General features: G+C 35.7%; 2 protein-coding genes across 4 annotated transcripts in view; both read left to right on the top strand.

Moving 5' to 3' along the window:
* The window catches only part of TBC1D15 (TBC1 domain family member 15), a 41,420-nt gene extending 37,216 nt beyond the window's left edge, over positions 1 to 4,204 (top strand). For 2 of the 3 annotated variants that reach the window (XM_063309105.1, XM_063309106.1), the window contains 3 exons: positions 964 to 1,080; positions 2,003 to 2,089; positions 2,870 to 4,204. In XM_063309105.1, the coding sequence (XP_063165175.1) occupies positions 964 to 1,080; positions 2,003 to 2,089; positions 2,870 to 3,073 (408 nt within the window). In that variant the 3' untranslated portion in view covers positions 3,074 to 4,204. Of the gene's footprint in view, positions 1 to 963; positions 1,081 to 2,002; positions 2,090 to 2,869 lie in introns of those variants that run through there. The other variant, XR_010068349.1, reaches the window with a different exon arrangement.
* Positions 4,205 to 6,351: 2,147 nt separating this feature from the next.
* The window catches only part of TPH2 (tryptophan hydroxylase 2), an 83,893-nt gene continuing 67,279 nt past the window's right edge, over positions 6,352 to 22,965 (top strand). The window contains exons 1-5 of the mRNA XM_063308567.1: positions 6,352 to 6,459; positions 15,107 to 15,259; positions 16,687 to 16,870; positions 16,989 to 17,089; positions 19,942 to 20,009. Of these exons, the coding sequence (XP_063164637.1) occupies positions 6,355 to 6,459; positions 15,107 to 15,259; positions 16,687 to 16,870; positions 16,989 to 17,089; positions 19,942 to 20,009 (611 nt within the window). The 5' untranslated portion in view covers positions 6,352 to 6,354. The remainder of the gene's footprint in view (positions 6,460 to 15,106; positions 15,260 to 16,686; positions 16,871 to 16,988; positions 17,090 to 19,941; positions 20,010 to 22,965) is intronic.

Raw genomic sequence — 22,965 nt, 5'->3', positions numbered from 1 at the left:
GACTTAGAAAATGAATGGATAGAAATATGAATGGAGTTGCATTAAAAATGTAGAGATGAGACATCCATGATTAAACAAAGTTTTTAATAGAAGAAAGGTTTAAAACGTTTGTTTATAGAGGGCATTTCATTTGTGCATTTCATATTAACCAATTGACAAAACCAGAGGAATACTTTTTATGAAGACAGTGATACTTCATTGTTCTGGTAGATGGAGATGCTTCATCTGTATCTAAGGAAAAAAAATTGCAGACTCTTATGGAAAGCTGTGGAACAGCACATAAAATACATTAATTGATCTCAATTTTTTTTTAGTTTACTGCATTTAAGAATACATGTTTAATCTGGACTAAGTTTCATGTTGACTCTTTCCTGAGTGAATGTTCAAGATAGTAGTTGAAATATCAGTACGAAGCATTCTATTATATTTTTTTCTACATCAGTTTGTTTAACCATGGTTTGCCCTCTGCTGACATTATAGTTTGTGGTGTCTATGTGCACAGAAATGGCTTATATCTGGGATTTTCAAACATTTTCATGCTGTGGAATCTGTTCGTTTAAAAAAAAAATTCCTGGAACCCCGAATCAAGAGTCAAAGCTCCAAGTGACAGAAAAAAATATTGTGTTTGTATTATCCTTTGTGTGAGGAGGTAGAATGTCTCATAGTATCCCATCAACTTTTCACAGAGCCCTAGAGTTGCACAAGCAGAGTTTGAAAAACCCTGGCTTAGAAAACTGGACATTGGAATCCAATGTTTCTGGAAGGAACACAAGTTTCATACCACGATGTATAAACATAATTGAAAATATTATTGTAGAAAACTAAAACTTCTGCCAAATAATGTTCTACTAACAAAAGAATTACTACTAAGATGATTCTGATTACTAAAACAAGACTACTATCTTCTACTAGAATGGCCAGATTCTTTTCTTTATTCATCAGCAACTTTGAATGTTTTACTAGGTGATGTGGACAGATTTGCCTTGTCAGAATTTCCACCTTCTTATATGCTGTGCTATTCTGGAATCCGAAAAACAACAAATAATGGATAAACATTTTGGCTTTAATGAAATACTCAAGGTATCTGTTGCATTAAATTAAATCTTGACTATTTTTCTATCCTGTTTGTCTTGGATTTGAAAAATGAATATCCATTCTAGAATCCTGTTAGAAGTGAGAGAGGGTTAACAAATGTTAGTAGTCAGCCATACTTATTCTGTGGTGAAAGATGCTCATATTAATGTTGAGTTAGCAGACACCGGTAATATCAAAAGAAACATTATAAAGCAGATTGTTCATATACAGAATGCTAGTTATATGATTTATAAAGCAAGCAGTGGAGCTTCTTGTCCTGAAGCAACCACAAAAGCTTCTTATATGCATTGCCTAGGACAGAGGCCTTAAGTAGAAATAGGAAGTTTTTGGTGGATCTGGTAAAGTTAAGCTATGGTGGATAAAGTTACCCATGATTCAATACAAACAAAACACCCAAAAGCTATGCCAGCGTGTTAGTTCACAGAAAAATGACAATTTGTGACAATTTATGCTGTCCACTCAGTTAAATGGTGGTTGGCTGTGACTTAGCACAGAGAACTGGCCAACTTAAAACTACCATATCAAGAATTCTAAATCCAAGCAGGGTGTATAATTTATGTACCATACCAACTTAAGATGACACTTCCAGTGAAAGATTGGATGAATAAGAAAAAGAATGTTTCTTTGATATTCTCAATGTATCTAAAATGTTCCTTCAATTTTAAAGGAAAATTATTTGTGAAAAGCTAGTCTTCCTTTCACATACATTCATACATACATAAATCGTATGCTAATAGTGGTAGTGTATTAATCAAGATAGCAATAACCTTAATAGAAAATGCCAAAAGAAGGTATCAAAGAAGGTTCTGTAACTAAGAAGGTTCTGTAACTTAGAAAGTTATACATTTAATATAACACACTTTATCTTTTCCTACCCTGACCTTTATTTTGCTTTATTTTATATTAGCATATCAATGAATTGTCTATGAAAATGGATGTGGAGGATGTACTTTGCAAAGCAGAAGCTGTTTCTATGCAGATGATGAATTGCAAGGTAAAAAGTGAAACACTTTTGATAAACATGATATGAAGAAATCATGGATAGTTTCAAATGATCCTTTAAAACATGGACAACAGTGTTTGGAATTATAGAAGGAATACTTCAGGCGACTGCCTATCTTGCTGCTGCTCCTTCTGTGGCAACTTCCTCTAGCCATCTGTTTTCTTGCTTGGATTTAATGGCAGGAATGGGGCAGAAGGCAGCTTTTGTAGCGTTTTTCTGTCCAGGAGGCAGTATTTTGCAGTACATTGAATCTGTTTCCCTGACAAGATGGAAAATAAAAGCAGCTTATTTTGAGACAATAGAATTTTGAGATTTGCCAACATGTAACACTTCATTTCCTCTGCTAGGAAAATGTGTTGGAATGTGGAATACCTTGAGACTTTGAACACTTTTCCTTCCTTTTTTCTTTAACATCAGGGTTATGTGCATGTGTGAGACAAGATTAAAGAAAAGCAGTAAGCCATACTAATGTGCAGCATTTCCCACTTCCTAGGAAAGTAATAAGTTCTGTTGCAGTTTTGTGACTCCTGGCTATTATATCTTGCTGCTTTCTTAGGGATACTTGCTACTCACTTTTCCTGTCAAATGACAAGTTGTATGGATTGATAGTTAATGTACCTACATTTATAAGCCATGCTTATTTCATTTAATGTACTTGTGCATTAGGAAGCCTGGTGTCTTTGGGCGGGATATCATTTCAAAACATGGCATTAATCAGGAGGAATAGCACTCCAGCAACCAAAAAGAACTTGTATTTTTTTTTCTTCACAGGAATTACCGCAAGCGGTTTGTGAAGTTTTGGGATTAGAAAATAGTGCTATGACAACGCCAGATTCAGATGCTTGGGAAGATGAAGCTGTCAATGGGATGAGTTGCCTTGCGTCAGCATATCCAAATGTCTCTATGCCTGTTGCTGCTGCCAGCAAAAGAAATGAAAGCATTCAACAAGTGGTACACACAGTGTCCACAAACTAAAGCTTGTGTAACTGCTTGTATTTTTCAACAGACACTTTATTACAGCTGTTTTGTTTCAGGCACTTGGGCTGATATTTTGAGTTTGTGTTGATTAAGCTTTAATGAATTGGAAAATAAATCATGTACTGTAATATTTTGCATCAAAGCTTTACAACATGACATTATTTTTATAGTTTCTTCTACCAAAATAGCCTTCTGTTTTTCCAGTAACATTCCTTAACACATTTGTACAAAAGTGCTTTTTTTTTTCTTCAGTGAAATGGGAATCAGACAATGTGAATGGCATGAAATAAATGGGTCTATTGCTTGTACTATGAAAATACTTGGGCATGGATAGTTTCTGGATATCATTAAGATGTCACAACTCTTCTATACTATTTCCTAAGTAAAAAGGTGGTAACTTCCACAGCATTGCTTTGTAAATGAAAGGATTGTGTTCTTTTTCTAATGTTTACAAAAACACTAAGTATTTGTGCAGACTGAATGTAGATTTGGGATGAGAGTTTCCATTTGTGAAGTCCCTGATCCTGAATTTTGCATAATCCTGGGTGGCATTTTTACATTTTCACACCTTTCTTATACATACATACCTACACATTCAGATGTATGAATATTAAAGGATAAATCTATTTTTGACTAACAGCTTTGGTTGCTAATCTAGGCAATTTTGTCCAGAGTTTAATATACAGTTCAAGCCTAACTATTTTTGAAAATCATTTTTCTAAATAAGGATAAATGTCTAAATATATTCAGGTTCTCCAATTAATATCCTTAGCAAGGGTTTCTTGCTCATTTAACTAATAATGTTTATCTTTGCTGAATAGTAGTATACCTGTTTAATAACAATCAACCTAAATTGCATTTATATTAGACTACACTTTTTAAAAACAGATAAAAATAAATATGAAATTTAATTTCCTTTGTTTGGTTCTGCCTAAGCTCCCTTTGGGAGCACAACTAGAATTGGAGTTAGTGAAGGTGGACTGCTACATACATATAAGAAAAACAAAAGATCATACTATGCGATTATTTGACATTTTACAGTAATGTGGAATATGATAATTTCATGTATTTGTTTCTATTTGAAGACTATTGTATATATTATGAAATAAAATGCAAAGTTTACTTAAAGGTTTTTAATGAAGACATACTTAGGGGAAAACTGAGGAAAGAGTTCCTAGATTTCAAATATTTAATGAGATGTACTCAGTTTTATGGCATAACACTTTGGTTATAAAATACAGTATGGGAAGTTGATAAATGGGCTAAGTGATGGAGGAAATTAAATTCCTGTCCTACAGGCATCAGGGGAGTTGTATTCATAAATAAGCAGATGAATTTTGGTTCTCTGATGATAAGCTTGAAAACACAAAATGTGATTCTCATGACATTTGTCAGGGACTAAAAATCCCTTTTTCATAGTGACATCCTAATCCATGTTCTGGCAGTAAAAAAGCTGGCATGCTTTTTCCAATATGGTTAAAGGTAGGAGGGTAGCTGTAGGGGGAAGAGGCAAAGGAAATATTAAATCATTCCCAACTACTTAGCAAATGCAATCTATCTACAAAGGATTCAATTTCTTATATATGCATTCTGAAAAGGAACTTCTAGAGAGTGAAGAAATATGCCTGTGGTTTTAGTTGTTCACAAGATAGACCAAAGTGTTGCATTAATATGAAAGAACTGACGAAATGGCAAGTTATTAACACATACATCAGAAGGTGAGATCTCTGCAGTCCTTGGCTTTAATTTGGTTGGGATGCTTATCTTTTATCAGTTAATAACAAAATGCCCCATTCTGCAAATGGCAAGAATGCAAGACGCAGCATCTCTAGACTTTCATTTCCTGCTTACAGGAAATAATTTTTGGATTATCTTGCCCTTTTTGTTCTCTCATAGAACTTTGGCTTTTGCATTATCATGTTAATACAACCATGGGATATATATTTTTGTACTCCAGTCTACTGGCATGGTTCCAAAATGGACAAAAAACAGTCTTACATGGAATAGTTCTCTCTCTCTGTCTGTCTCTCTCTCTCTCACACACACCTTTTTAATTAAGATTTTCTTAATGCTTGCCACACTGAACATGGCAGAAATCTGGAAAGCATATTTAGGATATTATATGTGCACATAGTAGGACTTCTGATTTTTCTGTTTTAGTTATGTGACAACATCACCATTGTCAAAACAATGCTGAATATACTGTATCTTCATAAAAATAGTCAAACTGATTAATGAAAAAAGCTGAGCAATTGCAGCACATAGCCCTAGTGATATTAAAAAACCCAATCTGATAGAGTCATGGGAGACTCTTGAGGAAGGTAGTTCTACCATTTAAAATAGATGCTACCACAGAAAATGCACCCTTATGCAATCAAATTAGCTCTGCAACAGATACAGGAGGGGGAGAACTGAAGCAATGGGCATCATAGTACCTGTCATGTAGTAAAGTGCTGTAGAGTCCTAGAAACCTACATCTAAGTCTGCTGAAATCATGTGCCAAAGTTTTTTGTTTATTGAAGCGAAGTTCATCTGTGTGTGGCTAAAGAGTGCATCCAGGACACTAAGCAGAATTGTCTAATAGGATTCTTATTTGCTGGAATACACTTGTTTAACATATTTGATAATACATTTATAATTAATAGTTAAATATTCAAAGTATGTAAATGAGGAATGGTAAGTCAAGAAAACAACTTTATAATACTTTTAATCCTGTGATCACACTCACTGGATTAAAGATGATAGAGTGAAGGCTACTGAGAATATTAAAAACACCACTGGGAAAAGTATCAAATTCTCTTCATTTTTTAAAATGTAATCTTTATTCAGTGACATGAAAAGTGCATTTCTTGTTAACTAAAATATCAAGCTGTCCAGCTTGTGTTGCGTATCAATCTTCAGTAATGGAATGCCATGAAAATGTTCAAATGGCCCTCTGTAAAGAAACCGCTAAACTATTTCTGAAGACTACTGATAAAAGTATAATACTTTTAAAAATAGTACACGTCAGAAGAAGCAAACAGAAACCGCTGGTTAGTGTATGTGCTGGGAAGACAAAAGAAGAGTCAAGGAAGAAGTGTGTTTCTCAGCCACTTTCATGTGATAATCTTCATCAGTCTTTCATCAGTTCTTCACGAGGCATATATAAACCTTTGCTGGGGGGAGGCAGTAGAACTGTTCCTTGTTCAACACCAGAGGGCTGGACAGCTCCCTGCAGGCAGCATTCCAAGCCTGTTTCCTTCTGCTCTGAACAGAGAAAAGACAGTACAGTTGCCACCATGCAGCCAGCAATGATGATGTTCTCCAGCAAATACTGGGCACGACGGGGCCTTTCACTGGACTCAGCTGTGCCCCAAGAATACCCATTACCCGGGAATGTAACTGTAAGTATCCAGAATTTAAAGATACCAAATCATTATCTTGTCAAACTGTTCCAGAAATGTTCAGGCATTTCCAGATGACTGTTCTTTGGGGCCTTTTTACCGAACAAATTTGCTTGCTTGCTTGTTCAGAAAAAGATTAGACATCTCCCCTTTCTCTCTGCAACACAACTATCTGAGTACAAATAGTCAAAGGTTTTATAAAAGACACATATTTTTTTGAGATAAAGTTTGAATTCATTTGACTGTATCCTTCACTTTTGTGATGGATGTCCCTAATAGTGGAATTTAATTCAGTCTTTGTGTTGAAAACTCTTTTGCTCTGTTTTGCAATATTTTTTTAAATGTACATTTTCTAACCTCTTACAGCAGCTTAGAAATATAAGCTCATTTCAATTTGTGAGATTTTCTTCCATGGAAAGCTGGTTGAATTTAGATGTGAGATTTTTTCAAACTATTGAATGCATTGCTGAAATCATACATCATAATGGTTGTCTATCACTGCTGCTGGCATTTAAAACCAAAGCCGAAAGGTACAATATTTCAAACTATGTGAATATACTGTATACTACTATTACTACAACAACTAATATTAATAATTAGATGTAAAGAATGTTTATGATCTGGCCCTATATTAAGAGGATAATCAAACTTTTCTTGAAAATTCAATCATACTTCTTTTGGCTTATTTTTATACATAAAAAGTAGACATACAGGAAAAATAAAATAATTTACCTTACCATTATACCAGCATTTGCTATAATATGTTAAAATGTTTAACATAAATAAAGGTTGAAATTCTACATGCTATACATTGTTTTCTCAATTTAAGATTAAGAAAGCTGATACGTGCTCTCTGACTTCATGTCACAGTGTTATTTCTCTGTATGTGTTTATACCGCTATCTCTATTCTCTGTCTCTGTCTCTGTCTCTATCATCTCTCTATCTCCCGGATGACAATGATGACGATGATAATGATTCCTGGAGCAGCCCCATCAGTAACTGCTTTCAACTTAACAATCCACAACTATATTGTGATGCTCATTATGTTTCCTCCCCAAACTGGCTGGATGTATTATTTATATAATGGGCTTATACTTCTGCATATAAGGCCTCATATTGTACACAACTATAGGTGTCTTATCGCATTCAGTCCTTGATTGCAATTGGTTTGAGTTATCGACCTTTTAGTTTCTCCCAGAAAATACTTCATTTTCATAAAAACTAAAAGTGCCACATCATTTTTTCAATTTGGTAAAGACAGGCAAGGATTGAAAGGCTGTTCTTGGATATATTAAAACAATTTGCTAAAATGTGTATTTATAGCATTTTAGTAGGGTTTTTAAAAAATATCTTATAGCTATATAATCACTCAGTTTTGGTAAGTTCTTTTTTTTAAGCCAAGTGTGCTTTTGCACATTACACAGTCTAGCACATTAGTTCAATTGGTTATTTAACAGCAGCTACTCTGTATAACAAACTTGTAAATCTGACTAGTAATACAGGTTCTTGTGAGCAAAAGTCACAACAAAATAGCATGTTTTACTAGATAAGATCTATACTGCTAATTTCTGTGCAGCCTTTCTTGATCTTCATGCTTTTAGGTCAGGCAGTGGCAAAAAAGAACATGACAATTCTAAATGTTCTTTGAAATGTGGTAGGAAAAAAAGAAGCAGGAATTAATATTTAGGAATAATGAAAATATGAATATCTATTAATTTTTCATTTGACAAAACCTACCTGCATTGAACTTGCCTGACCAACCTACTAACTGCAGGTGGGAAGTGAAGACTTGAGGACTAAAAATATCTATGGTCAGTCTTTTTAAATATAAGCTTATTAATATATGATTTAAGTCACACTCCTTTTATTCAGCAGTATTTAATTATTAGATTTATATCCTGCCTTTCTTCCAGAAGCTCAAGATGACGTACACAGCACTTCTTCCAATTTTTCCCCACAGCAACTCTGTGAGGTAGGCTGGGCTGACAGAAAGTGAGTGGTGCAAGATCATTCAGTGAGCTTCTAAAGCTAGGAGTGGACTTCAGCCTGGTTTCCCTGGTGCCAGTGCAGCACCCTAATCAATACTTCACACTGCACCTGTGTGCTCTATTGCAAGATGGGCAACTGGACCACATGCAGCCTTGGAGCTTTTCTATGTAGCCCATTGAGTGTCCTGTGACTTCTACTGCTGGAAATTTTTGCTGTAACTTCTCACCATTTTGAGGCAAGAAATATCTTAACAGTATAATGTAAGCCTTACAATAGGCTTAACAGAATTTTAACAACATACCTCACACCAAGGAAAAACTTAGCCCCACCCACTTTGCATAAATATTCTATCCACTCTGGCACTTGAGCTAAAAATAAATAAATAGACAAACAAATAAATAAATTGTGGCCCTTGGCCACTTCAGGATTTCTAGTATTTCATTGTACCTTTAAGAAGAAGAATGGGTGCTATTAAAAAACAAAAAAGAGAAGGTGTCCAATACTTTCAGAAAATATCAGTTACACAATTACAGGAACATCTGTCATTTTGCTAAGTACAATAGTTTACTATTGTCTGCTGTTCACGTTAACTGTAATGTTCTGAAGATGACTGATATGCTGAAACAGTTTATTATTCAACAATATGCCTGATGTCAACAGAGTCTGATAATTTCTAGCACTCTAAATATATATTATCATGATCTGCAGTTAAGGACAGGAACCATTAAAGAAAGTCGGATGGAAGCTCTAGAAACTTCCACATCCTTCACTTATGGTTATGGATGCTTCTTCAAGTCAAAATGCAAAATGATATGCAAGTGCACAGATACATTTCTGCATCTTTAACACAGGCACACAGAAATACATACCCCCTTTCCCTTTTTTTCTTCCTTTTTTCCTTTCTTTCTTAGAGATGTTATACTCATGACTTTTCAAACCACAACAAAACATAATCAAAGTTAAATGCACAGACATTGAAATTCACAAATAAAAACATTGAAAAAAAGCAACAATTAAACTGTTTTTAAAAGTATGTTTTTAGGACTTTTTAAACAGTAAACAAAGTCCTTAGGCCCCTGAACAAAACTCAGAAACCCCAGAGTTGTGATAGCTACAGAGAAGTTCAGCCTTAAGCTGCCAAGACAGGAGCTTGCAGCAAATACAGGTGGACCTCCTTATATACCTTCAGTGAGTGTGTGGTTATGTCCATGTGTGGAATCATATAGAAACAAGCATTTTCACAAGCTCTGTAAGATTTTAAAAATAACCACTACTTTAAATTTCATTCAGAAAAAAAGATGGCAGCCACTGTTAAGCTTTCAGCACAGGAATAATACGATCTCTTTGATTTATTTTAAATGTTTTATCTCTTTGATTATTTTGACTGCTGAGATATACAAACAGAAGTTTCCATCCTAGATGTAAAGTGCCACAGTCAAATAAAGACTTACTTTTGGGTATCCCCAGTTCAGGTACAACTGAGTCTTACCACTATATCACACTAGCATCCACCTACCTTTCTCTTTGTTTATCTAGCAACAGCAGGAGTTTATGTTCATGTTGTGAGAAGGTGGTTGAATTTCCCCTCTCTGTGATCCTGTTCCAACTGCTTTTTCTTTCTTTTGGTATTAAAATTATAGAAATGGATAAGAACTTTAAGGTTTGGACAAATCTGACCCTTATTTGGAGACTACGACTGCTGCTGGCAGTCTTCTGGGGAAGTATCAACAATGTAGATTGTTTTGCTCCTGAAGCAAAATAACATACTGGTTTGTTAGTTTTTATTTAATTGTAGCAGAAATGGATAGACCTAGGGTAAATTGATGGAAGTTGGCCTGCTCACTTAGGAATCCTTCAAATTACATGGATGTCTATCTTCCATTTGGAGGATTACATGCAAGCCATATGACAATTGGAAACGTTTCCATTTAGCTTCATGCACAGTGCAGCATCTGTTTGGGAGGCTCAACTGGACACAATTTCTCAGCTTGTATACCTTTTATGCATATACAGAAAAACAGAAAAAAAATATGTATGGTTGTCATGACAACTTGCAAATCTTTTGCAGGTTATATGTTCCAAACAAAATATATTTTCTGGGATTATTTATTATACTTTCAGTGAATAGATATTTTAAATGATGGTCAATGACCAGAAAATCTCAGTAAAAGAGATTTTTGTTTGTATTGTTTTACTAAAAATAAAACAGATTTATTTAATCTTTAAATAAAGATTAAAATGGTAGTAATATACTAGAACTAAGATAAAAGAGTTCATTTTGATAAATTCTACATGCAGTAAAGACAATTTTGTAACACTGAGAGAGATTATATCATTCTGGTCAAATGACAGTAAATACCAAAGGTAAAATTAATCTGAGTGGCCTGTAACAATTGCAATTTATTCAAGGTATTTGTCACAGTTTATGTGTCCCTAAGAACCCTGTGACTGCTTTATATTTCATGCTAACCAAACCTGAGCAACAATAAGGAATGGCTTTCAGTAGGTTTTTAAAAATCCTTCATATATTAGCTGTCTCATATGATTAAGGGAATTTATTGATGTTAATGGAAATAGCCCTAATGAGTATCCTCAAGTTAAAGGATACTAAATTCTTATCAACCAGGACTGAAGAGTGCTAATTCAGACATATTGCCTCTTCACCTTGTTGATGCACATTGAAAAATATGGAGATATATGGCTTGCCTCTTGCAGATTTACAAAGAAGTGATAAGAAAAGAAACAGAGATGTGAATGAGAAAGGAGATTGTGTTGAAGAAACCAGAAAGGAATGGTAGAAGGGAAGGTAAAGAAGAAGACTGACATGTACTTTATAAAGCAGCAAATCCAGCTTTACTGTTCAGCTTTCACTTGTCAAGGAGCCTCATAATTACAATCCCCTAACAAGGTTATCTATATAATAATCATGCTATATAGTGGAAAGATAGATCTACATATTTTTAAATTTAAAATGACTCTAATCCTTGGAAAATATATTCAAATGATGTGTCTATATCTACAAAGATCAGAATTGTGCAAGCCATGGTATTCCCCATGACACTCTATAAAAATAGCACTGTATAGCACTGAGTGCTGGCCAACCCCCAAAAGTACTAAGTGCCCTTTACATGCCATGGAGATGTGCATACTCTGTTGGTCATTAGGCATTTCCCTTCTTGACTACATCAGCAATGATAGAGTCTAGCAGCAGATGGGCATTGCACCAATAACAGAAAATGAGGGGAAAATGCCTACAGTGATATGGCCACATTCTATGAGCAGCACCCCACACTGTCGCCTGTACCACCTACCACTTTAACATCGATGGCATACACCCATGTGGAAGACTGAAGCAAAGGTGGCAGGACACAATTAACACGGACATGAAAATCATCCAGTTGGAACCAGGAGACTGTGAGTTCTAGTCCCCTAGGCATGAAAGCTGGCTGGGTGACTTTGGGCCAGTCACTTTCTCTCAGCCCAACTCACCTTACAGGGTTGTTGTTGTGGGGAAAATAGGATGAGGAAGGAGTATTAGGTATGTTCACTGCCTTCAGTTATTTATAAAAATAATAAGGGTGGGATAAAAAAATCTAAAAAAAAAAGAAGACTCTATGGAAGTGAAAGTTGGACTTTAAAGGAGCAGGATCAGAAGAGTATTGACACCTTTGAACTTTGGTGTTGGAGAGGAGTCCTGAGAATACCATTCTCAGGACAGCCAAGAAAACAAACTGAAGGATCATTGACCAAATCAATCCAGAGTTCTCACTTGAGGCACAAATGACCAGGCTCAAATTATCCTACTTTGGACACATTATGCAAAGACCTGGGTCCCTAGAGAAGGCTCTAATGCTGAAAAAGGTGGAAGGAAAGAGAAGAAGAGAATGGCCAGCAGCAAGGTGGATGGACTCAGTTACAGTGCTGATAAGTACACCATTGGGAGACTTGAAAGAATGGGTTAGAGATAGATGGTCATAGAGAAAATCTATGTGGGTCACTAGGAGTCAAAAATGACTTGATGGCACATAATCAATCAATCAATCAATCAATCCTAATCTATTTAGTTTTTATATATCCCATTTCAAATGAATGCATATCCATGGTTCAAAGTCAAGCTTCCTAGGAAAAACGCAGAGAGAAGATGGCCTTGACAGTTCTCAAAATGCTTTAGAGGCTTTTGTACCCTTATAGCAGAAGTGTGCAAGCTTTGTTTAGCCAAGGGCCATACTTAGAATTCTAAGCATTAGAATACTTAGACTGGGGGAGCAGTCCACAAAGTGAAAGGGGGAAGAACAAAAACTTTGATTTAAAATAATTTACATTTAAATTGCACTAATCAAGTTAATGTTTACTTTCCTGTATTTAATTTAAAATTTATAATATTCTGTCCCAGTAGAAAAATCAATTTGTGGTAAACTTTGAGAAGTCTCTGGAGGTTTCATCCAATGCTTTATGGGTGGTACAAGTCCTGCATGCCCAAGTTACATATCCTAAATTAACTGTGTGATTGGAAGTAAACAGCACTGCTTTATGTTAGATTTACTTTTTTTGTTTGTTGGGAGAGTCTAAAAAAAGCTTGAAATCGTTCTATGTTGGAATTATCCAGAGGCTATTAGATCTTTGCAGTCACAAATAATGACTGATATGAGGGACTGAAATGGGATAAAAGTTACCATTGGTCCACAATATAAGATCCAGCTAGTTGATGTATAATACTAATGTTCTGTAAATTTCATTGATTCTCCGTTTGGTTCCAGATTAAAATAAAGATACTTATCTGTATCTTTAATAGCTTTGTATGCAACAGTTCTGTTATGCAGAAGACAGTAGCTGCTCCCATGTTCATTCATTGAAGTCTATCATCATAACATTGCTAGCTTCTGTGGTTATAACCTGTACATTTAATTTCCTGTAGAGTGCTTACTGATTAGGTAATTATAAATATAACAAGCACTATCTACTCTTATTATGATCACTTTAATCAGAAGTGAGGCTAAATTTCCTCTTCCTTCTTCTCCATCCAATAATTGAAGTTCTTTGGGTGAATTATAATGTTACGTAAGAACTTTAAAAATAGAAGAACTGTAAAATAAGAGAAGCAGTAAGATTTTCATAAAATATTATGAAATGTGTAAAAACATGATACCAGTACAGTATGGATATTTTGAATAAAAAACTAATTCTAAAAGCACAATCCTTTTTAATTAATATTTTTTCAGAATAGGACATTTTGACACTTCAGTAAGCATCACATTACCAACCTGGTTTCAATTCTTTGTTTTTCCCCAGCTAATAAATGTTGAATAAACTCTTAAGATAGTATTTTTTATCCTTTATTTATATCTGAGTATTCTAAGTTCCTGCTATAAGTAGATAATGATGAAAGCAAACTAAACCATTCAACCATGTGATTAAAGAATTAATTAAAGAAAGTTAATTGTGTTTTAATTAAAGTAGGTCACGTGTAAGGGCATTCAATGTTGATGACAATTATAGACAACAATTTTTCATCATTTTGACATAGGCAATGTGTTGATTTTTCTGAGGAATTATGTTTCTATGGGAAATTTCACTTTGAAGACTTGTTGTTCTTCCAAGTATATAGAAAGATGCTTGAAACCAGTCACAGATTCTGCACTGAGCCTGCAAGTATGAACTGATATTTCAAAAATATATACCAAGGTTAATGATTGATAAAGACAAGGATGAGACAAAATTGAACATGTTCATGCTTGCAGTGGAAAATAAAAGTTAAACCGAATGTCTACTCAGAATTTTGGTTTTTAACTACTCACACTTCCATCCTCTATTCACTTTCAAAAGAATTACTTAACATGTTCATATAAATAGCAGGGTGGCTCCCTACACAAACTTCTCATTATAGAATAATTCCCATTTTTGGGAGGCAAAATATCCACATTGAAGAAATCACCATACCCAAGGACAATATTTTAAAAACAGTCCTTTCATTTTATTTATCAAAGCTCATGAGCCTTTCTCTGTTGTTTCCAGCAACCAATAAATGCTTTGAATTGCTGCTCAGCAGAACCACAAATTTCAGCCTTCACCCAGCCCCACTGTAAACCCACCGGAATGAGAAATTCAGTTGCAAGCAAAAATGAACAAATCTTTCCAAGACAATAAAGAGAAAGTGCAAGTTATATTTTCTTTCAACGGCTTCTTTTATAATTTGAAAATTATACACGTGTCTTTGACTCTTTCACTGGTATACAAAGGTACCTGTGATGAAAAATAGGTATGTGATGTTCTGCATGTGATTCATGCAGACCTCAATTTATGTAGACCTCAGAATCCATAATTGTTTTCCAAAAACTCAGGAAATTTTATTTTCAATCGGCAGTGGAACATTAGTTTTATAAATATATAAAAACCAACATTGTAACAGCTTTCATTCCATAATGTTCTTTTGTTGATTTCTTTTAGAATAATCATTCATGTATGTTAGCAACCTGTAATTGCTAACAACCTGAAGGCTCTGAATGTGCCTTTTAAGAAAGAAAGAGAGAGAGAGAAAAAACAAACCAAACAAAACTTCACTTTTGAAAGAGCTATATAAATGCCAAAATCAAATAAAGGGAAAGGTTAATTATTGTTGAGGAGTACATGGAAATCCTTGTGATCTGTATTTTCTTTCAGCTAAACAGAACAAATTCTGGTAGAAGTGATGATAAACAAGCTAATAAAGATACAAGCAAGAATGAGTCAACATCAGAAGGTGGCAAGACTGCTGTGGTGTTTTCTTTAAAAAATGAAGTTGGTGGCTTGGTAAAAGCTCTCAGACTTTTCCAGGTAAAAATTCTTCTACTACTTCTTTTGATAATAATATATTGATTGGAAGAAGTGCACAATGTTTATACAAAAGTATAATGTGCATGTGTACAGTATGTCTACTAAATTACAAGACACTAGATTCACTTACCAACCTGTTGAGCCCACACATTGTGCATAGCCATATCCATGATCCTTCATCCAAAATGGCTTGGTTTGCACAATATGCACAATCAAAGCCAAACAAACCACATTATAGCTTAAAGTGAAGCCAATTGCTTTATGGTATATTAACTGTTAATTAGAATCTTGCTTCTGAAATGATAGAAGTAGTTGTTAGTCTGAGGTGGCTAAGCCTGTTCTGTATGGAACTGCAGTCTTCTGAAAGAATGTATTTCAATCTAATTCCAATAGTTTTGGAATCATTAATATCCTTGGATAACCAGATTGGTAGCAATAGCTAGAAATGTCTTCTGTTAGCTTCAGCTAGCACATCTACCTAGAGCAACCATTCCTGGCATTCTCCATTCTTGCTTTAGTTACCCTTGATTAGACTACTGCAATTTGCTTTTTATCACATGAATATAAATTTCAGATGCCGGAATATTTTAACTGAGATTCACAGATCAGATCTTAAACTGTTTCACTTTATTGCTTAATGATTTGTTTCTACATTCACTTTAAAATAGTAGCTTAATCATTTAAAACAATTATTAGCACCCTGAAGACTGTACCAAATTTAAATCTAAAGTTGTCTGGAATAAGTTCAAGGAATTCACAATTGCAATTTAGGACTGCAGTTCTGCTATTTGATTTGCAAATGCTGTTTTTAAAAAATTAGGCCTTGATCAGGTTATATATCTGGACAATGTTATGCATTTGAGCTATTCTGCTGATATATTGTCATGTTTTCCTAGAGAAAAACAGAGTATTTCAGTACTTGGATAATGGAAAATGGTAAGTCTTGTGTTGATAGGGATTTCTGTGTTTGCTTTGGAACTGTGTGGAAATTGTTTATCATGCATTTGCCCTTCTGCTCTGGGAAGGTTATAGGCGACATAAAAATACTAGTGTATTACCAAACTATTTCTTTTTTTGCTATTAAACTACCTTTTCATAAATTTGATGTTGAATTAGTAGCATCTCTGATATATATGAATGACTTTTTATATGAAATTGCCATGGTAAATAAATTTTAAATTATTTTAACTATCCTAAGGTATTTATAGTTTTCACCATGGAGGTTTAATGAAACAAAGGAATGAGTGCAATCATAATTTTATAGTAGTTTATTAGTAGGCTAACGCACATATAATTAATACAGTTCAGGTTTCCTTTTAACACAAATGCCTGGATATCTGTTCTAAACTACTACCTGTTAAGACCCAGGCATTGAATCACTACTTTTCCAGTTGCGATGGGTTAACTGTTTTTTCATCTGTTTTCAGGAGAAGCATGTGAGTATGGTTCATATTGAATCCAGAAAATCCAAGCGAAGGAGTTCAGAGGTAGAAATTTTTGTGGATTGTGACTGCACTAGGAAAGAATTCAATGAGCTCATTCAGCTGTTAAAGTATGAAACAAACATTGTGACTCTGAATCCTCCAGAAAACATCTGGACTGATGAGGAAGGCAAGACTAGTGTTTCTTTTCTCCGTCTGTTTTCTTTCATTTTATTATGAAATCAGCCAAACTGTATGAAGAAGCAGAGAGAAAGTCTGATTCCCTCCAATCCTTCTGTTTTCTCCAGAGCTGGACTGTGTGCCTTGGTTTCCCCGAAAGATTGCTGAATTAGACAAATGTTCCCAGAGAGTTCTCATGTATGGTTCCGAACTGGATGCGGATCACCCTGTAAGTGTTTAGGGAAGATCCATATAGATTGACCAAATAACCTATTGATAATATAGAAAGTAATTTAAATGAATGGATATTTATTGTGCCAATAACTAAAGGTATTGCTTATTGTTTACATTTATTAGTTATTTTAATATCCTGCCTTTGCACCCAGATGATAATTTTACTGTAATGTTGTAAAATACAAAATCCCAATAACATTCATTATACATTAAATTTTCTCAGGCTTTAGAGTGAAAGCAAAAAGCAAAAAAACCTTGTCATGAACAAGCCAGCATTCCAGAACAAAACCATGAAATGTGAAGTATAGCTAGCAGGGTTCATGGCCTGCAGTGCACTGCCGCCTACCTCTTGGGACCATTTGACAACCGTAATTTTAATCTGCTTATTTCAAATATCTGGTCTGAAGGCAAGCAGTGCTATGAAATCTGCTGTGAGATCTCATAGGTCACTCTAGGAGAGAGTGGCTTTCCTTGTGATGACAATTCAGTGCATGTGCCGCTTTTGTAGAACTACAGACCTGAAGTAAACCCTGGACAGGTGCTTCTCAAGGTTAGCTCAAAGGTATCTGGTGAGGAGACTCTACCGCCACCAATGTTTAATTGAACTACTCCTAGAGGAGCCTAAGAAGCTGGTTTGTAAAAGGTCAGATTTTGATCCACCCAGTGCAGTTTTGCTTACATTGACCAGCAGTTGTCCTCCAGGATTTCAGAGAGAACTTTTTCCTAGTTTTATCTGGAGATAATTTGGGGTGAACCTGGAACTTTCTGTATCATTAAACTAGAGTCCTTCTCCTGACTGTTCTTGCAATGTTTGGTCATTACATTACATTGTTACATTGCATACATCACATTAGCTATCTTAAGCCCACCACTTTTTTTTTTTTTTTGCTCCATTCTGTTTCTTGAGTACAGATCTTATATTTTGATTGGTCTTCAGATGTGTTTCTGTCTTGGAAGCTGCCACCAGGGACATTTATATGTAAGGTTTACATGGGTTTATGGATGCAGCTTCTGTTTCAGAAGTGCACTGGAGAACTTTGGAGAGGCAATCTTCATCTCTCTCCCTTGCAAACGATGTAAGAGTTGTACTTCTAAATCATAGTGATATTCATGCACACTGATGTTTGAGCTTTTAAAAGAATATAGATATTAAATTAACATTCCAGGCACTGTGGGAGAAGAAAGAAGTCATATGGAAAGCTACTAATACTCCAGGAGATAATTATGAAGTAGAAAGCATACTTCAGCAGGAATGCAGCTGGCACATGGGTTCCTTGTGTTTTCCCCTCCCTTATTTTAAAGACTTTGGCACAGTTTCAGGTCATATTTCATTGTCTGCAGGCCCACATCCTGCCAGAAACCATGCATCCAAAACTAGAAGAAATTAACCTATTGATATTATTTGCCTTGCCTTCATTTTTTCCTCTGCTCACTCCCCATAGATTAAAGTCAGCTTTTACTAAATCTTGTAAATCTTAAGACATCCAATAGTATGGATGTAATGCTGATTACTACACAAAACACACAGGAACTCACTCTGCAACTATCACTGCCACCCAGTTCTTCACAGGAACATGCTAGAGGATTTTAATTCCCTTACAGGGCATTTGGACACAAAGACATTTAGATATTTTGGAAACCGGAGGAAGGTGTGTCCTGTTTTCTTTGGGAACTTCTGCTCCCTGGAATTTGTGCCCATGATTGATTAGTTCCTTCAGGGATGAGGAAGAAGTTTCAGCTTAAATATGGTGTGGAGTTCTGTGCAGTGTGGCTGTTCAGTACTTTGGATTCAGTTCAAAAAATTTGCTTTAGAATATGAGGCACGAATGCAGTCCCTGTTTGCAATAAGTAGTTTTAGTCTTAATGTGGAGTTGATTTCTTGGTCTGATCTATATCTTGGGGCGGGCAAATAGTGCCAGTAGATTGATGATATCCTTAGTATGTCAGAATCAAATATTGCATATTTAATGCATTGGGACTCATGTTCCTGGTACAACTCCCTTTCAGGAACCTAAATTCAATGGTTTATGCACCTCAGCATTGCCTTCTGAGGATAAGTTCTCTAAGAGGCCTGGGGTTGTTTAAATGAAATAAAGTCAAATGGGCCTTCAAGATTGCCTTATGATCTAAACAGCTGAATTCCACTTGATTATTTCCATTCAGTCAGCAAATAAGTGAAAGGTATCAGGATGTATATTCTTTGGTTCAATCCCCACACAAGATCCATGGGAGACAGACATAGTAGGCAAAACTAACAGCAGATTCCTGCTCCCCTTCTACCTGCCACAGGACCATCTTTTAGTATTTTGGGAAGATTTGAGGCTGAGATTGGTAGAGAAAAAACACCTCCAAATCTTGCTCCAGTGAAACTTCTCTCTCTGATCCACACCAACTGCCTAAGAGGAAGCCCTGATGACCTGTTAGTTACTGATTACTATTGTGTATTTTTGGTTTTATCAATTTACTCAGATGTGATTCCAAGAGGTCTTGGTAAGATTTGAAGCTTGAAAGGCAAGTTATAAATAATGACAATAGTAAATAACAGAATTAGAAGAAAGCCCTACTTAATGGGTATGTGCAGTTGTAGGTACAGAAGAGATGGAACAGATTTTGGAAGCTAAATCTTAAACATGCTTGGGGTAACTGGCTAAAAAACTTCAGTTTTGGGAAAGGGTTGTTTTTTTTCCTCCCTCGCATGTGGTTTTCTGTGTTTGTTTCCTTTCAGCTCTCAAGGTGGTATGAATAAGAAACTTCATAGGTATTTAAAACTGGGATGATTTATTTAACTCCGCTTTCTGCTGCTTTCATGCCTCTTTGGTATAAATTAATTATTTTTATTTGCTTTAGGGATTTAAGGACAATGTCTACCGACAGAGAAGAAAATATTTTGTAGATGTTGCCATGAGTTATAAATAGTGAGTATTCAATATTTTTTTAACTGTCAATTTTAAAGTCTTTCTCCTTGGATACAGGAATACGCAGTCCACTTTTTGATGAATATAAAATTTGCAGTAGGCAGATGGCGATCATTAAGTTGTGACTATTTACATTACAAACTGGCATGAGGAACATGAAAGTTGAGTATGCTTGCATTGAATTTTGGAATACATAAGTATTGGTCCATCCAGCTTTGTTTTGCTTCCATATATTGGCAGTCTTTTCTAGGCCAACCAGGATTGAAATTAGGGCTTCTGCATGCAAAGCATAAGTTCTGTCTCTGAGTTGTGGAATGATGGTTCTTTTCCATTGTGCTTCTGGCCATGACAATATGCATTTACTGCAATGTCTCTAGAAACTTTGGACATCTGGGTTGGATTGAACTGGAATAGTTACTTGAATATGAATAATACCAGACCAATTGACTTAATCATTATATCTAAGGACTAAAAGGGTTATAGGTGTCTGGAGCAAATGCAGGTTTCATCAAAAGGATATAGGCAGTCCTTGTTTAGCGACCGTTCACAGTTACAATGGTGATGATAAAGTAATTTTGTGACCAATGTCTGCATTTACAGTATAACCTTCACAGATCTGAAAAACAAAGGAAAGCTGAAGTAAGATCAGAGGCACAGTCATTGTTTCACTGAGCAACCACTTCACTTAATGACTAAGTTGCTGGCCAATTGTGGTTGCTAAATGAGGACTGCCTGTACATGTGTTATGATGTCATAATGCAAACATCATCACAAGGAGCCAAGTTTGTATTATGATATTGTGATGCATGCTCAATCACTTTCCCTCTCCATCCCCTCACAGATGCCTATAAAAGAGGACCCTGATTCTTTGTTCAGCAGTTGGATTGCTTGTAATGGATAGCATTCTCCAGGGCACATGTAGGTGCATGTGAAGGTTCGTGGCTGCTAGTCATCCCTTTTCTGCACAGAGCAGAGCACTAGCTCTGCTCTGTGCAGAAAAGAGAGGGTGGACTGCTTAGACAATTAAGTTTAGTCATGCAGCTGTCATGGCAGCTGCCTTTTCTTTCTCATGTCCCTTTTCCTTATAGAAGTAGGCAATTTATTTATTTATTTTTCTCATTTATATAGCTGCCCATCTCACGCATGTGACTCTTGGTGGAGAGGGAATTTTCCCCTCCCTTGGGTGCTTGAGTCTCAAGACAGAAATATCTATAATTCTACCTTCCTCAGTGCTGATATCCTACAGATCTGTAGACTTCAACTATCAAAGTTCCCCAAATATTATGGCAATTGCTGAACATTCTGGAAGTTGAAGTATAGCCTTCTAGAAGGGGTCTGGTTGGGGAGACTGGCTATGTGTTTTGAGAAGACAGGGCTTTGTCAAGTGCTTCCTTACATTTATGGCGAGGTCAGGAAACGTGTGCCAAGGGCTTTTCTTCATGCCATATGCTCTGCTTTCAGATGGATGGGCTCCTGGGAAAGGATTTATGTAAGATGTGCTTGCTTGCTTGCTTATTTATTTATACATATTTGCAACAATAATTTCCCCACTAGCAACTTACAGCATTTTATAGAGTCATCCAACCACTCTTTTGCCAAAATAGCAGTAATGAAGACAGGCACTATATCACATCAATAATGGCTAGGCGATAGTATGAAAATACTGTAAGTCTTCCATGAGGAAATGGTATGCATTTATATACATTGCCCAGCAGCAATAAATGACTGAAGAAAACAAAAACAAAATATAATATTAAAATAGAATGATCATAAAACTAAATGGCAGCACAGAATTGCAGTAAAGAGAGAAAAATAAAACTCAGGAAAACATAAACACTGGGAATGCTTCCAGAGGGTTTATCTAAGCCTGTGGATATGTTGTGATTGGTTGCACAGCTATCAGAACCTTCCACCCATTACAATGCTATGAGTGGAACAGGAGAATTGGAAGCACTGTTTCTAATGGGTATATTTTAACATGCATCATGTGCAGGTTATGCTGTCATGGGGTGTCAGGGATGGCCCTGAGGAAATCTAGGATTAACATCAGGAATTGCCAAACTTTTGTTTTTTTAGACACCTTCATATCACAGTACCCAAATGTTGTTAAATCCATTTGCTATTTTGTGCATGCTTAAAAGTATATGTTGGACCTCTTTGCAATGATTTACCACTGATCTGTCCACCACCCCACCCAATTCTGATCTTCCTGCCATATACTGATTACTTTTCCACTGCACATGCTTTGAACTTCATAGCACCTTCCCTCCCTCCTTCCCATTATCCCATCCCTTTGATCTTTCTACCACTGATCTGTCAACTTTTGCAGTGTTTTTTGTTGGCAGAGTGCTAGAAAGCATTTGGCCCAGGAGAGATCAGAAAAGTCACACACCAGGCATTTCTATAAAAATAATTTTATTTACAGAAAGCAAAACATATTTAAAGGCTGTTTGCTGAGAGGAGAGATTTCTCTCAGCTGCATATTCTCTGCAAGCCTACACAGAAGGGAAACCAAAACTAAAACAAGTTCAGGCAAGTTCCTCCCTTAGGCAATGCAACCATTAACACGTGAAAAGGGGACAATTAAATTCAACCTCTTCACCCGGCCAAAATGATTAGTTACAATAGTAACCTTAATCTGTAGTAGCAAACAATATATTAACAATTTTTTCCCATCCCTCTCATCAGGCTGCCAACCCATCACCAATATCCCCAATGTTATGTTATATAGATTTATATGCTGCCACATCAAAAGACTCTAGGTGTTGTACACAGTTAAAACAGCACAGAAAATATGATGGAAAACCACATACCCAAATAGAACACATTGACAAAAAAAAAAATTAAGTATCAGTCACCCATGATCCATCACACACATGTGCATACACATTTTGGAAGCCTGGTTTATATTATAGTTCTTTCCTGCCCCATTTGCCAATTTTGGATCCAGATGGGA

Source organism: Candoia aspera, chromosome 7, assembly GCF_035149785.1.
Source record: "Candoia aspera isolate rCanAsp1 chromosome 7, rCanAsp1.hap2, whole genome shotgun sequence".
Classification (NCBI taxonomy): domain Eukaryota; kingdom Metazoa; phylum Chordata; class Lepidosauria; order Squamata; family Boidae; genus Candoia; species Candoia aspera.
The sequence above is the reverse complement of the archived record's forward strand: the minus strand, read 5'-3'. Positions and strand labels throughout refer to the sequence as shown.